This window comes from Ostrinia furnacalis, unplaced genomic scaffold, assembly GCF_004193835.3.
Source record: "Ostrinia furnacalis isolate ACB-3 unplaced genomic scaffold, ASM419383v2 OfSCF1780, whole genome shotgun sequence".
NCBI lineage: Eukaryota > Metazoa > Arthropoda > Insecta > Lepidoptera > Crambidae > Ostrinia > Ostrinia furnacalis.
The window spans coordinates 1,118,111-1,133,562 of record NW_021132019.1 but is presented as its reverse complement, the minus strand read 5'-3'; the positions used below and the strand labels follow the sequence as shown (position 1 = coordinate 1,133,562).

The window sequence follows — 15,452 nt, the reverse complement described above, 5'->3', positions numbered from 1 at the left end:
TACCGTCTTTTAAGTAAATTTAATAAATGAAGAGTACCTGTACTTAACTACGTAGGTATCTACTTACTAATGATGGTATCTATCTTGTATTGACGCTTTAATAGATAAAGATATCAAAAAGATTTATGGCATTTGATCTCCATAATTTGATCATTATTTTACATTAATCGAATAGATAAAAGATGTACGATAGTGGAAACAGATTCTTGTGCATTCCGAAAAAGGGAAAATTGCGTCAATAGCAAAACCTACAGTCTAGAATCGTCACTCTTTAACATTACATAATAATTAACATAAATATAATAATATCACTCTATAATACTAAAATGCTCCAGCTAAAGCATTTATCTATCAGAATAAAACTTGAGATAAGTACATACCTACCTACTAGGTACCTACATACTGTGCACTTAAAACTAAGAAAGAGTCAGCAATAGTCACTAGGCTTTATCTTGGTTCTGAGATAAAACTTTAAGCTATTATAAATTTCTAGGCTAGCAAAAAAGGGTAGGTACATTTGTAAAAAAATTTGACAGACCTAAGGACGATTTCGGTCAAATTCTTAATTTCTGAGATCCACACTGAATCTGGGTAGCATAACCAAGGAATGTGCCCTCACCAAATCAGCCAACATAATAAAACAAAGGCGCCCAATCGCCAATCCAAGTCTTATTTCTACTACAATAGAATTCATATCTCATCAGATGGAGTTCCTGGAGCGCCTGCCGTACTTCCCGTACCAGATGGAAGAACACAAGCGGACGCCTGGCATAGCGCGTGCGCGGATCTGCGACCTACTACTTCTGGCCGATCTGGAGTTCTTCGAGAAGGTTCCATTCTAATTTTAAAAACACTATGATAGTTGAGTATTTTTCTTCTTTTGTTTATGGCCAGGTCTTGGGTAACAGAGAAACCTCCCCACTGAATCCAGCCAAACTGACGTTAAAACACACCAGTAAGGCTGGGTTGCACTATTTTACTTTAACTTTGACAAACGTCAAAGATACAAAATACACCGGTTACCATTAAGTTACCGTCAAAGTTAGGTGGTGCAACTCAGCCTTAGACATTAAATTACTTTGTATGACTTGCGTTTTAACAGAAGTCTCCATTTTGTGTGTAAAAGAGGATTATGAGGTCTCCAGGCTAACTCAATAGACAAAGCCACTAAATCAAAAAATATAGTGCAAATAGAAAAGTACTTCGATTTTCAGGACTAGATTGAAGTGTCTTTTAAAAGAAGTTATATGTCTTGGAATCATTATTGGACGGTGTTTTGCCTACTCTTTATTGACATGTTTGACTTTTAACTCGCCAATGGCAAAAATGTTTAGGTACACCTTCCATTTGAAACACCAACTAATAGAGCCTTAGTTTTCCACATATTTTTGTAAATAAATTTATTTTGAAGGATGCGAACGCAAGCCTGAACCACGTGGTGAGAAGGATGATGCACGCGGTCGCGCAGGCCGATATCATATTCAGGAACGCCGACTTTGACGAGGACGGGGTGCCTGATAATATTGGTGAGCAAACAAGTGGATTAATGAATGCATACGTTTAAAAATAAACTATTAATTTTTGATACGGTACATTCCCGAATAGTTCAGTAGGCGATGGCGATGGGGATAGGAATCGAACTACTAATTTATTGATCATACGCCTAAACCGATGTCTGGGGCTGTTGCCGCCATAAATATGGTTTAGTAAAACCAAGATGATATTTCATACTGCAGCTGTTTTGACTTTCGAATTTTAATTCTTCTCAAAAATCCCCTTCTCAAAAATCCTCAACGTTCACAGATGATACAATGTAGACCTTACCTTTTTCGTGCCAAAAAGAAAACCGTCATTTTAATGACAGAAGCAAATACCAGCCAGTATGATCGACCCTGCAAAACGCTTCCCTTCACAGTTTTCTCTTCGCTACAGAAAAGCCTTTCAATAGCACATAAACCATCTTCTTTTATCTTAGGTTTTTCAGTGAAATACATCCTAGTGCTAACGTCCGAAGACACCAACATGCGGGTATTCGGCGAACTCCTGAAGGAGCACTCCATCGACGGTCGCGATTACCTGATGCGGTTCGCTCGGCTGCGGCGCCTATCAGAAGTCTGTCTCGGAGTCGCCTTCTCAGGACACGCCTTCCATAATAGGACGCTTGGGTTGAGGTAAAAGGAATATTAACACTCGCAAAACAGAAATATCTTAAATCTAAAGGTTTTATACCTCTAAAGCCACTTACTCATAGTACATTTGCACCACGCACGATGATGGTTTTTCACTGTCCACACTGATGTACCTGCCTACAGGAGTAAACTAAGTACTTATTTTTTGACTATTTGGAACCACTTTGCATTCAACTCTCCCATCGCAACACCTTTGTACTGCGTATAGGCGGAAGAACCAAACCCAGGCTAGTTCTTGGTCGACTCTACAGTGTGAGTCACGTTAAAGTGTACATATGAAAATAGATGAAACTAGACCTATTTTTATCGACAAAAAAGAGGTCAAAATTTTTTTGAGATTTTTTTTTAAATTTTTTATAGAATTTTTTTTCTTCCAATTACTTATTGTAAAGAAAACGTAATAGCTTTTAAACTAAGCGGTATATCCTGATAAAATAAAAACAGTAATAATGCAAAATAACAGGCGATACTAAAAAAATACATAAAATACACAAAAAAGGCCAACAAATAATAAAAAATGACAATTTTTGAAAAAAATCTGCTTAAAAATTCGTGTTTTTTTGGTTATTTGATAAATTTCTCCAAAAAATGCCCCCATAACCGGTAGTTTTTATTACTTTGTATTATTCTCTATCGTATTACCTTCGTAAAACCAAAAATCGCATGTCTCTATCCCTATCACAACGTTTGCAATGATCGTTTGAACTAAGCCTCTCCGGGCGCGCCATTCAACGCTTCGTTAACAACAAAACTGAAAATGGCTCTAGATTTGTAATTTTGATAAAGACAAGTTAGATTTCAAATGAAAACAAAATATTTCGAAGTAAAATAAGCATTTTAGTTAAAATTAAAATTGTCTCCACCTGTAGCGGAGAATAATGTTGTGGCAGGCCTTTGTTCAAACGATCATAGCAAATGTTGTGATAGGGATAGAGACATGCAATTTTTGGTTTTACAAAGATAATACGATAGAAAATAATAGAAAGTAATAAAAACCACCGGTTATAGGGGCATTTTTAGGAGAAATTTATCAAATAACCAAAAAAACACGAATTTTTAAGCAGATTTTTTTCAAAAAGTATCATTTTTTATTATTTGTTGGCATTTTTTGTGTATTTTATGTATTAGTTTAGTATCGCCTGTTATTTTGCATTATTACTGTTTTTATTTTATCAGGATATACCGCTTAGTTTAAAAGTTATTACGTTTTCTTTACAACAAGTAATTGGAAGAAAAAAAATTCTCTAAAAAATTTTAAAAAAATCTCAAAAATTTTTTGACCTCTTTTTTGTCGATAAAAATAGGTCTAGTTTCATCTATTTTCATATGTACACTTTAACGTGACTCACACTGTATAGAACACCTCTGTTAAATCGTTAAGTTGTCCATGGACTAAAATCAATGATGTAATGTTTCATCGTTTTTCCTAGAGGCGGCTTTACCTAAACGGGCGCACAGGCCTCAAGCCTCCTATTATTACAAGAGAGCGCTAGGTTAATCGTCTAAAGACGCCAATGGTTTTTCAGCTTCACCTCCCTCGGTGGCGGCATGGGCGGCGCAGCGGGCGGGCTGTGCGACCGGCGCGCTTACGGGCGCTCCTTCAACACACTGGCCATCGCCCACGCCACGTCTGATGAAAAGGAGCGCGTGCCAGAGAGGATAGCCGCTTTAACCTTGGCGCATGAGATGGGTGAGGCAAACACCAGTTAAAGAACAGGTTTCAAGGGTGACGAGTATGATACTCCCCAACCCATGCCAGCGTGGGACTGTTATTCCCCAGGCCGTCTGGCTAGCGTGGGGAGGTGTAGATCAAGTCTTTCAATTGCCTCTGGTACTTAGTCTCGTAAAGTGGAGAGGGTCGTACTCCTGCAAAGGATACTAAAATGACCTGCACACAAAAAATAACAGGCACAAAACTTCAGAGCAAGCTTCAAAAGAAAATGAGAAGCTTGTAGGTATACAAGTTCCCTAAAACTGCGCAATGCGCATGATCGCAGTACACGTCGACCCATTGGGATCTCTTGTGCTTGTTGTCATAACATGTTAACACGATTGATCCAATCCGAACCAGCGAATCGCTGTCACTTCTACTATCCGGAACATATTGTCCGCTGAATTTGGTGAAAGTCGCGGAAAGTACCTGGATGCGGGCAGCGCAGGACCGGTCGTTAAAGAAATCTTTGGGGGAGGCTCTTGTCCAGCAGTCAGAGAACGTCATTTGTTTGAAAAGAACGAACGAACTTCTTTTGTCCACAGGCCACAGTTTCGGCGCCCACCACGACGACAATTTCCCAAACCCGGAGTGCCGCGGATACCTCATGGGCTCGCAGTCCACCGCGGCTGATAGTGGCATGAACTTCGAATTCTCTATGTGCAGCAAGCGGCTCATAGCTGCCACTCTGAGCAGCATGAGCTACTGCCTGTCAGAGGAAGACAGGCCTTATTGCGGTAATGGTAAGGGTCGTTTTTGCCTCGAGCTCTTTATGAATGATGAACGAAAATGGCGTGAACTTCGGCTAGCTAATAGCAGCGACATTAAACAGCATAAGTTACTGCGTATGAGGATACTTTTCGAGTTATTTATTGTGTAGCTAATGGAGTATAGTAACCATGAGCTGCCAATCTAACGTAACTTTTTAAACACTTCATGATACAGAAGTACAATTGTTGCAGGTATTGTGGAAGAAGGCGAAGCATGTGACTGCGGTCTCCCATCACGGTGCAGCCACAGAGACCCTTGCTGCACCCCGCGAGCTGGCGGAGCGCTGGTTTTTGATGAGGGGTGAGTGAAAATAATGACAATGACATGACCTTATCGCCCGTATTCACAAACGACGCTTGCTTAAGTGAAGCAGCAAATCGAACGCACAGCGTTGAGCTCTGTAATTGGTACCCTGTGCATCCACGCTCACTGTGAGACCTCATAGTAATATTTGTGAATACGAGCGTATTTCTTCTTCATAATCATCGTCTATTAGTCTTAACTGCAACTTTCTAACTGCCTTTTACGACTTCCATGGGCAGAATTGAATTGAATTGTCAATCAATAATTTGATTTGTTAACAAAAAACTTGACTATTTTAACCAGTCACATCCAGATTTGATGATGGCAAAAATGTGTTTTCAGAGCCCTACATAAAGAAGGCTGCTCAGTGGCGCCCTCTGCGGTGTGCCACCCCTCCCAAGGACTGTGCTGCAACTCCAAGTGCCAGTATGCGGACCTCTCGAATAGCGGTATTGTTAGTAGTTCTGACGAAAAAAGATATTTTTAAATAGAATAGACTTCTACGATCGCGTGTTAAACCCATCTCATGCGTCCACCCCACACTGTCCTGTATAGGGATATTCCGATACTAATAAATACGAGTAGGTACTCGATACTTTTGATTCGATACCAAGTATTTATTGTATTGAATCAATTTTGCGATACATAATCGGTATCGAAACAAAAATACTTGGTATCGAATCGAATCAGCAAAACAACCGAAAACAATAAAAAAAACCGAGAACGCATCATACAGAACTGAGAGAGCAAAAACAGTCAGCTAATCAGCTTTAATCGGTTACCGAGTTACCGGTATTCGTCGCGTGGCGGCGTGAGTGACGCGTTGTCTCGCTCTGGGCCAGCCGAATTCGTCCGACTTCAGCCGAGCCCGAGCCGAAAGAGAGAAGGAGACACCCGCACCCGCCCGCAAATCATCTCGCCATTCCGCCATTGTAAAAGTCCAAAAAATCAAATATATCATAACATTCAAAATAAAAGTTCCAAAAAGTATCGATATCAGTAACTATCGATACTTTAGGAGTACTTATTTAAGTAGTATCGAAAAAAGATTTGAGTATTATCGAAATGAGTAGGTATCGATACTTAGGTGGTATCGGAACATCCCTAGTCCTGTATGCTCATACTAAGGTACTTGATATAAATAAGGCCTACCTAACTTTAAATGCTTATATTTCAATAAATATTAACGCTAGTCAACAAAAACAAGGTTAATTAACTTCTTCCATCCTTTAATTTTAGCAATATTACAAAAAATAACACAATTTTTAAGTAAATCTATTCAAAATAAGCAATTTACGAAACCACTGATTTTGGCTTTATTAAATCACCTACACGGAATAAGGCCTATATGATTCAAATGCCTGTAGACCTTAAAATTGAGGTTGTATTAAACAAAATGCGGTCTTATAACATTAAACACGTCGATTTGTTTGCGTTATCAAAATTTTACATACCAAGTAAACAGAAATATACTGTATATCTCTAGATAAACTTAAATTCCACTTATTAAGAATAATACATAAATTATAGATAAAATTAAATATTCATAGTAACAAAGTAATGATTCCTTACTTAAATTATTAAAAAAAATATCAAAAACAAACAATATTATTTTTTTGTATAGGGCTTATTAAAACACCGTGTTTGAATAAGGCCTACACATAAAACCTTTTAAATAAATCAGTTTAGGAACATAATTTAGTCTTGATTTTTTGTAAATAAAATGAGATCTCAATTTTTGTTAGAACCAGGGCATAAAAAGGCTTCAGAATCATTTTTACGAACTCCTACACAATCTATAAGATACCACCAAAAGCAGTCCTTTATGGTAGCATATCTGCTACATTGTCTTCGAGACAGGCATGATAATATCAGCTTTAATCCTTTAGAATTATACATACGGCTTTTTTTTCTTATTTTTATTGGTTTTGTATTTTGTTTCTTTTTTTTACAGGTTTAGTAATTTTTTTTTACTCTGTTTTCTTTTTATTTTCTGTGCTGTTAGTAACATTCTTATTAAATAAATATTTAGTTACTCTTTGACTCATTTAGTTTAATGAATTTGTCCGTAATCAGGTGTTGACATAAGTATCCAATATGGCCTACCATGCTGAAATAAGGCCTAGGCCTTATTAGATATTTCGCTCTTGTTGTCTTTAAAAATTTACAAATAATGCATCTATAGCCAGTAGTACAAATTAAGGTAATTATTAGCTAGTAAGAAATATTTAGAAACGATTACTAAGAAAAGCTTAATCTAAAACAGCGTTATTTTACCGAAAATTTAAGATGAAATCCCCAGATTTTTATAAGAGAGCACGAAATCACCCACCACCTTAGAAGAACGCGTGCCAATTGGTGCTGGGATCGTGGATCGGGACGCTCTTGCACTCTACCGGGTTGTAGGGCATATGAGTACGTGTCCTTGAAGTATTATCCCGGTTGGATTTGTTTATCTGTGTTTTCTGATGTATGGGCCTTATTAGAACGTAGGCCTTATTTGTATCAAGTACCTTATTTTTCGATAAAACACGCATGTTTGTTGTAGCGTAAGCCCCTGTGGCTCGTGTTTGGCCATGTTCGGCATTACCAGGGAAGGGTCAGGGAATTCCGCTTCTTAGATAATAAAACGACTGAGTTCCTTCTGCCACTTCATCTCAGTACCAGACCTTATGCTGCCCCAAAGTGATGGTAGTCCAAGCTACATTTGGAACGTGAACAAGTGCCTTGGAAATGACCTAACTACTGAATACATAAATGATTTGAATTTGAATCAACATGATTCCGACACAGCAACGTCATATGCCCTGAGTCCTGTTGAAACAATTTTACGCCCGTATTCACAAACGATGCTTGCTTAAGTGAAGCAGCAAATTGAACGCTTGAATAGAGCTCTGTGATTGGTTCGTGTGTCACCCTGTGCGTCCACGCACACTGTGAGACCTCACGGCAAGTAATTAATCCTCTTTTTCCTCCAGGACTGCAAACGGCAAGAGAGTGAATGCACATGCGTGAGCGAGGCCACTGAGTGTCGCTGCGGACTCAACGGGCGTTGCTTCGAGGACGGTAGCTGTCATGCGGCCGAGTGCGCCATATTGGGGCTGCGGGAGTGCCCCTGTCCGAAGAAGGGACCGGTATGACACTAGTACATTATCTAGAATTCTAGATGATATGCTTGTGTTCTCGAGTGGCGAGGACGGGACAGAAGACGTAGTGTGTAGTGTGGGCAGGACTAGGTGGGCCGATGATTTATTGAAGGTTGCGGGAAGTACCTGAATAAAGCAGCGTAGTACTGGTCGTTAGGGAACTCCTTGGGGGAGACCTTTGTCCAGCAATGGACGTCATCTGTCTTAAGCTGTAGATGCGTCGATGCATATGTGTGAGCGAGTCTACTGAGTGTCGCGGCGGGCTTAACGGGCGCTGCTTCAAAGACGGCAGTTGTCATGCGGCCGAGTGCGCCATATTGGGGAGTGCCCTTACCCGAAGAAGGGACCGGTATGTTCTTCTTTTTCTCAGTTTTTTGGCTTTTCAGAGCGGTCGTAGTCACATTGGCATTGAGGTGTCCACATCCATTGTAGAGGCGAATACAGCTTTCCGCACGATCTCCCGCGATCTCACTGTTGGCACACTGCCTTACGCACGCGGTATCCCATTGCGAATTTCAATTCGTCAATCCAGCGCATATGTGACCTCACGCGATTGGGTTCTTTCAACTTTTGTCTGAACGACCAATCGCTCATCATTTCAGGAACAGAACGTTCACTGCTGAACATAGGGCAAATAATTCCATATTTATCAGTAGATAGCGGTGTGCATCCAGCGCCTTCTTTAATGCGTTCCTGCCCACTTTGTAGTGGACGATCCAATAAATTTTGTTACCAAGTCGCATAAACTCTTTTCTTCATTCCATTTCTCTTTCAATTTTCCAGGGTGGCACAATCGGTTCCCTAAACATGTGTAGCATATGCTGCGAGTTGAACCGCACCGTGGGAGAGAACGGAGGCCTGTGCATGGGAGCGGAACTGGCCGCCAGAGAGCTGGTGGCTATTGGCACAAAGCTGCCCGAAAACTGGCCGGACGAGGACTATAGAGGACGTAAGCGATTATAAACTTTATGGTTTTTTGAGTGAATACTTAGGATATGATATCCTCTGAAGTTGATACCAAGCAATACGGGTAATCTTACAAGTTAGGTTAGTACCTAATAAAGTCAACTAAAGCTGTGTGGTGACGGCAGAGTAGAATACATTTGTCACCAACCCCTACTCTTCCCGCGGGTGTCGTAAGAGGCGACTTAAGGACTAGACACATCAAACAGAGAACGGGCAGCAGCGCTCTCTGAAAAACATCAATCTGCCTGCGAAGCATCATGCGATCTCCAACCCGCCTGCCAAGCGTGGGGTTATGGCAAAACCCTCCACTATAGTGGAGGAGGCTCATAGTCCAGCAGTGGACTGTAAAGGGCTGTTGATGATGATGATTATGAAAGTCAACTAAAATGCACACAGAATTGATGTTCACTTGACTTTCATCATAAATACATAGCGCCAATACTTTTACTACTGATTGCGGCAGCATTAGCTCACATGCAGCGGCTGGATTACTGGTTTATTGTATTTCATGGCAACCACTGCACGTGCTATCGGAATAGCACCTTCACAATCTGGCTGTACAAGAAGAATCTGTGTAAAAAGGCGTTAACAGAAACGCGGGGCAGATTTTAAAATGTACCTACTTATTTGAAGTGTTCCCATTTAAGGTAAACGGCTATTAGTTCGTGATAGTACGTAAGTTCGTAAGTTTTTTTTCTAGCTCAAATAATAAGCAAATGGAATATTATTTATAAAAATTCTTCATTACTACAAAAACTCTATTATTTAAGCTATCTAAAAAACCAAGTACCAACATTGTGCCGCCAAAAATGAGAGCAATACGAAGCTTCAAACTCTCAGAGAGCCAAAAACAGCCGTGCGGCGTGCAAAGGTTGCTCTCATCCTAAGGTTAGCGCTCCAACTTCTTAAGCTTATAGAAAGGCAAAGGAACGCCCATTTGAATAAAACTTGTAATAGTGGTTTCATGTGTTCCTTGACAATTGATTTGGCTTAGAAAAAAGTTAAAAGAAAACGTAGAATTCCTTTAAAATTGCGATTAATTGACTCACGAAATAGCATACATATAATTTTTCGGGTGTCCCCTACTTCATGACACTACCGAATCAAGGATATTATGGATAACATTTTGATGCTTAGTTTTTAAATAATTATTTATGATAATTTAAATGTAAGTTATGAAACAAATAATGCATTTATTTAAGTTTCTCATGACCTAAATTCGGTATACGTTTCGTTCACTAGAATTTATATGACACGAGTTTGAAGTTCACATAAATGATCAATTTTAAGATAAATTAGCATAAGTACTACCAGTGCAATTTTGGTTTTAATTCGATTTGTTTTATTTATCTTTGTTTATTTGTGTAATATATGAGTTAGATAATAGTTAATTGACACAATTTGACAAAAATCCATGAATTTTACTAGGGGAATTTGGAATAATCAATATCACGAAACAAGAAACCGTATTAATGTTACTTTTTTCCAAGTTCGTGATATATAAATGTATAGTGTTAGGTACTTTTATGATACATACCATCAAAGAAATCGACATATTTTTTAGTTTTTTTAATACTGACCTACCTAAAAAATGTATTAATTACTTACTTTTTATTATGAATAATTGGCGTATCTGGGGTTATTTTCAGGGGGGGCTACCCTCACTTGAAGCAAGTCCAGAGATGGGATTAGGGGGAAGGGGGGCCGCCAGCCTCCCCCCTCCCCCTCCACATTTCTAATGGCTTGTAAAAATATTTTCACATACTTATCGTCAGAAATAACAAATCAAAATTTCACGGGTACGAAAGAGGGGGGGGGGGGCAGCCCCCCCCCCCCCACATTTCTAATGGTTATATCAATATTTTCACATATTGTTAAACTAGAATTAACAAATCAAAATTTTATACGTAAGTACGTACCTGCCTTGCTTGACTCACAATATTTCTCATAAATATTTCAGGTAAGTAATATCGTTAATTTCACACAATTCATTTATTCTAAATGTATATTTTCGTTTTTAAATTTATTAAACCCTTAATCATTATTAAAATATCATAACTCGATCCATAAAACCTTATCCCGAAATAGGGGACATGAGTTCACGAACTTAGAATCAGAGCAAAATTTTATCACGAAACAGGATCCAAACAAGAGGTCCACAGAACAATTGATATTAAAAAAAGTACAAAATATATAACTATAATTTATGTATTAAGTTACTGTCAAAAGACCAAAGTTTAGCATACAAAAGCTTTCATACTGATATCATGCTTGGTTATTTTTAAATAAAATGTTAAAGTCGTAAGTGCCTTAATATACCGAAGTAGGGGGCACTTACCTTATATTGGGTGCGTTTGGTGGAAAAAAGCCCTTATAAGCAAAATGGCGATAGCTACGGCAGTTTTCTGCGAGGACACGTTTTCTAATATTTGCTAACCTAAGTTATCAAAAAAAATCCCTATTGAGTGACGTGTTTCATTAATTTTTTAGCAGTTACAGTTAGAGTGCTTACCGGTTAGCGATCGCCATTTTGCTTATAAACGCTTCCAAGTGCTATTTTCCGCCAAACTTACCTCCTATTTATTTTAATTTAGACGTCCTTTTCTTCAGCAAACGTGTCAATCCGCCTGTGCAAGAACGAGCAGTGCAAAATAGCGGAGCTTCGCGCGTGGACGCCGGGAAGTGCGTGCGTCACGCGTAACGCAGTCGGAGTGTGCGCACCTCGAGGAGTCTGCAAGCAGAGCTACCTTACACCACGCTCGAACATCTACCCCGACATTATGGTACTTATTCCGCTGTAATAAGGTTCAAATTGTCGCGGCTCGGGCAGCGGGTGCCTCGAGGCAGAGTAAATACAAATGAGTAGGTCATCTTCATAGAAACGCACCGAGCGCGGTTTGTATGTGAGCGCGCCAATACGTATGCGGCGCGCACGCACACACTGACAAAATTTAGCGTGGATCAGCGGGATGTTGCGCCGAATTTTGTCAGTGTGTGCGTGCGCGCCGTATACTCATTTGTATTTACTCTGCTCGAGGCCTCTGCAAGCAGAGCTACGTCACGCCGCGGTCGAATATCTACCCTGACATTATGGTACTTATTCCACTGTAGTAAGGTTTAAATTACACTTGCAATGTACTCCGTGCGGCGTCTGCAAACAGCTACGTCACGCCGCGCTCGAATATCTACCCCGACATTGTGGTACTTATTCCGCTGCAATAAGGTTAAAATTAGCAGAACTACCTAACGCCGCGGTCGAATATTTACCCCGACTTATGGTATGATCAATATGTACTTTACTCAACTGTAATAATATTTAAATTCCAATGAAAGCCAGCAGTGCAAGATAGCTGACCTGCGCGCGTGGGCACCATGCATTTACCAATTCTATAAGTACTTCTGTCTTCTTCAGTCTGCAGTGGGTCTAGTCAAACCGCACTTTAAAATCGCAAACCCATCGCAAACCAGTCGCAAACAAATAAACAAATCGCAAAAGAGGTCGATAACAAAAAAGGCTTAGTCAAACGGCAAAAAATCGAATCGCTAAGCCCTACCTATCGATAATCGAAAGACTGGATTGAAATTTCCCATACAAAGGCTTAGCCAACATGCATTTAAGACTCAATCAAAATCGAATCGAATCGCAACACCCGCCATTTTCATTGCGATTACTAAAACCCCGGTGATAAGCTTGGATTCGATCGAAAACCAATAGGGTGAGTTGCACCACCTAACTTTAAACGTAACTATGACGTTAACCGGTGTTTTTTGTATGGAGTTTGACAGATTTTAGACGTTTGTCAAAGTTAAACTAAGATGGTGCAACCCACCCTAAGGCTGTTTTGACAAATCCGTATCGCGATGTCGTTTTGACAGCTAGTTTGACAGCGAAGCATAGACGTAAACAGAGAGCAGAAAGAAGGAAGAAACTAATTTAAAAAAAAAAGCTAGAAAAAGTAAAAACAATCGCAAAGTCATAGACATTTTTTAACTTTTATTCGATTTTGAATGAACTTTTATATCGCCGCGTCGTTGGTGGTTCAATGTGCATTTTGGCTGCCATTTTCCGATCGAATCGAATCACTGGTGACGCGGCGACTGACATTAGTGAAAACTTCACATTGGTTTGCGATGGCATTTTGACTAGACCCACAGATCCTCTAACATTGTCGTAAAAGTGGTAAAGATGACCCACGCTGAACTGTCCCGCCAAACTCAATGACAGGGGGGCGCTACCATCGTTCAACTATATGGTTTCCAACATGGCAAAAATCGGAACTAGCGATCCGGTATTGACGGTGGCGCCCCACTGTCAATGTCATGCATAGGACAGTTCAGTATTTTGGAACTATGTATATGTGTAGTTGACATCTGTCATTACAAAGAGTCCAGCGGGTCTAGTCAAAACGCACTTTAAAATCGCAAACCCATCGCAAACCAGTCGCAAACAAATAAACAAATCGCAAAAGAGGTCGATAACAAAAAAGGCTTAGTCAAACGGCAAAAAATCGAATCGCAAAGCCCTACCTATCGATAATCGAAAGACTGGATTGAAATTTCCCATACAAAGGCTTAGCCAACATGCATTTAAGACTCAATCAAAATCGAATCGAATCGCAACACCCGCCATTTTCATTGCGATTACTAAAACCCCGGTGATAAGCTTGGATTCGATCGAAAACCAATAGGGTGAGTTGCACCACCTAACTTTAAACGTAACTATGACGTTAACCGGTGTTTTTTGTATGGAGTTTGACAGATTTTAGACGTTTGTCAAAGTTAAACTAAGATGGTGCAACCCACCCTAAGGCTGTTTTGACAAATCCGTATCGCGATGTCGTTTTGACAGCTAGTTTGACAGCGAAGCATAGACGTAAACAGAGAGCAGAAAGAAGGAAGAAACTAATTTAAAAAAAAAAGCTAGAAAAAGTAAAAACAATCGCAAAGTCATAGACATTTTTTTACTTTTATTCGATTTTGAATGAACTTTTATATCGCCGCGTCGTTGGTGGTTCAATGTGCATTTTGGCTGCCATTTTCCGATCGAATCGAATCACTGGTGACGCGGCGACTGACATTAGTGAAAACTTCCCATTGGTTTGCGATGGCATTTTGACTAGACCCACTGTACGCTATCGACCAATGTTAACCACCTGACCTACATCACCTTTAGATACGCGCTGCGATGAATTCTTATCGTGGTATGCGGATGGAGTAGGATGCGCGCCGTGATAAAATCTTATCGATGATTTTTGACGACAAATGTATGGACTTATCGCATAAGATCAATAAAATGGCGTGATAAACGATTATCCCAGCGTACATCTTAGGGCTACAGGACTAATCCGGGTGGAAGATCCTCTTTCCCACCACTGTATGACCTACCTATAGGCAGCAACTACAGTTTGGCATCTAATGAAACCCAACCAGTGAAGGTTGAGTAGTCCAGGCATAGCTTTAGTCTTGAAACCCGCAACATAATCAAAAGTAAAGAATATCATCGGAAACTTAACATCTCGCGTTTCCTTTTTTTCAGAGAGTAAAATTTTTGGATCAACGTAGAAAATCTTCAACATGCTGGCGGCCATCGACTATGCATTGCTTAATACCATTTGCTCTAACCATGATTGTTAAGTGAAATATACCTTTTTGGAAAACGAAGAGCTTTTATTCAACAAATATTTAAAAATTACAAAACAACTGTACAATATTAGTGTACTAAAATAATATACAATATGATACAAAAAAAATACATCTAAAGACATAGTACGTATAGTTCGCATAGAGGTGCCAAAATGACAGACTTTTTCGATAAAATTCAGACTCAAAAATCTAGTCGTTTCAATAAAACGATTGATAAACTATATCTAATCTATTGGTAAACGGTTACCCCGAATAAGTATTTACAAATTTTAATTTTATTTATAAGTAGATATCTAGGCCCTCTACAGAAAACTTGCCTATTGCAAAATAACTCGAGAAAAATATGAAAATTACGCTATAATTAATTAATTATAATTACGTCACGACACATCAGATAAATATAAATCCACCTTGTCTTGCTCGCAATATTACATACACAAACAAAAGTACCTATACCGTAACTATCCTCCCTTTAACTTTGATTTTATTCATTAACTACGTGCGGCGTTACTGACGCACTAGCGTGCTAGAGATAGATAGAAAATTTATCGTTCGACAAGAGTGAAAAGGATGACTTACAAAACTAAACGATTCACAAACGTTCCATTCTGCCGCGCCGTCCCACCCAATGTTCGGTGATTCCCCGATACATCGAGAATCACGCATTCAGATAGCCGCAGTGTTGCCAGGTTACTTTTGTAACCTTTTAGGTTACTTTTGAAC

At 39.5% G+C, this 15,452-nt stretch overlaps 1 protein-coding gene across 1 annotated transcript; it reads left to right on the top strand.

The window, feature by feature from the left end:
- The first annotated feature begins 704 nt into the window (after positions 1 to 704).
- Positions 705 to 14,724, top strand: LOC114353679 (disintegrin and metalloproteinase domain-containing protein 10). Its single transcript, XM_028305748.1, is given in 11 exon segments — positions 705 to 830; positions 1,412 to 1,526; positions 1,976 to 2,171; positions 3,716 to 3,879; positions 4,446 to 4,643; positions 4,863 to 4,971; positions 5,317 to 5,428; positions 7,953 to 8,118; positions 8,896 to 9,069; positions 11,697 to 11,869; positions 14,623 to 14,724. Coding segments are annotated over 11 exon segments (1,635 nt in total).
- The last annotated feature ends 728 nt before the right edge of the window (positions 14,725 to 15,452 follow it).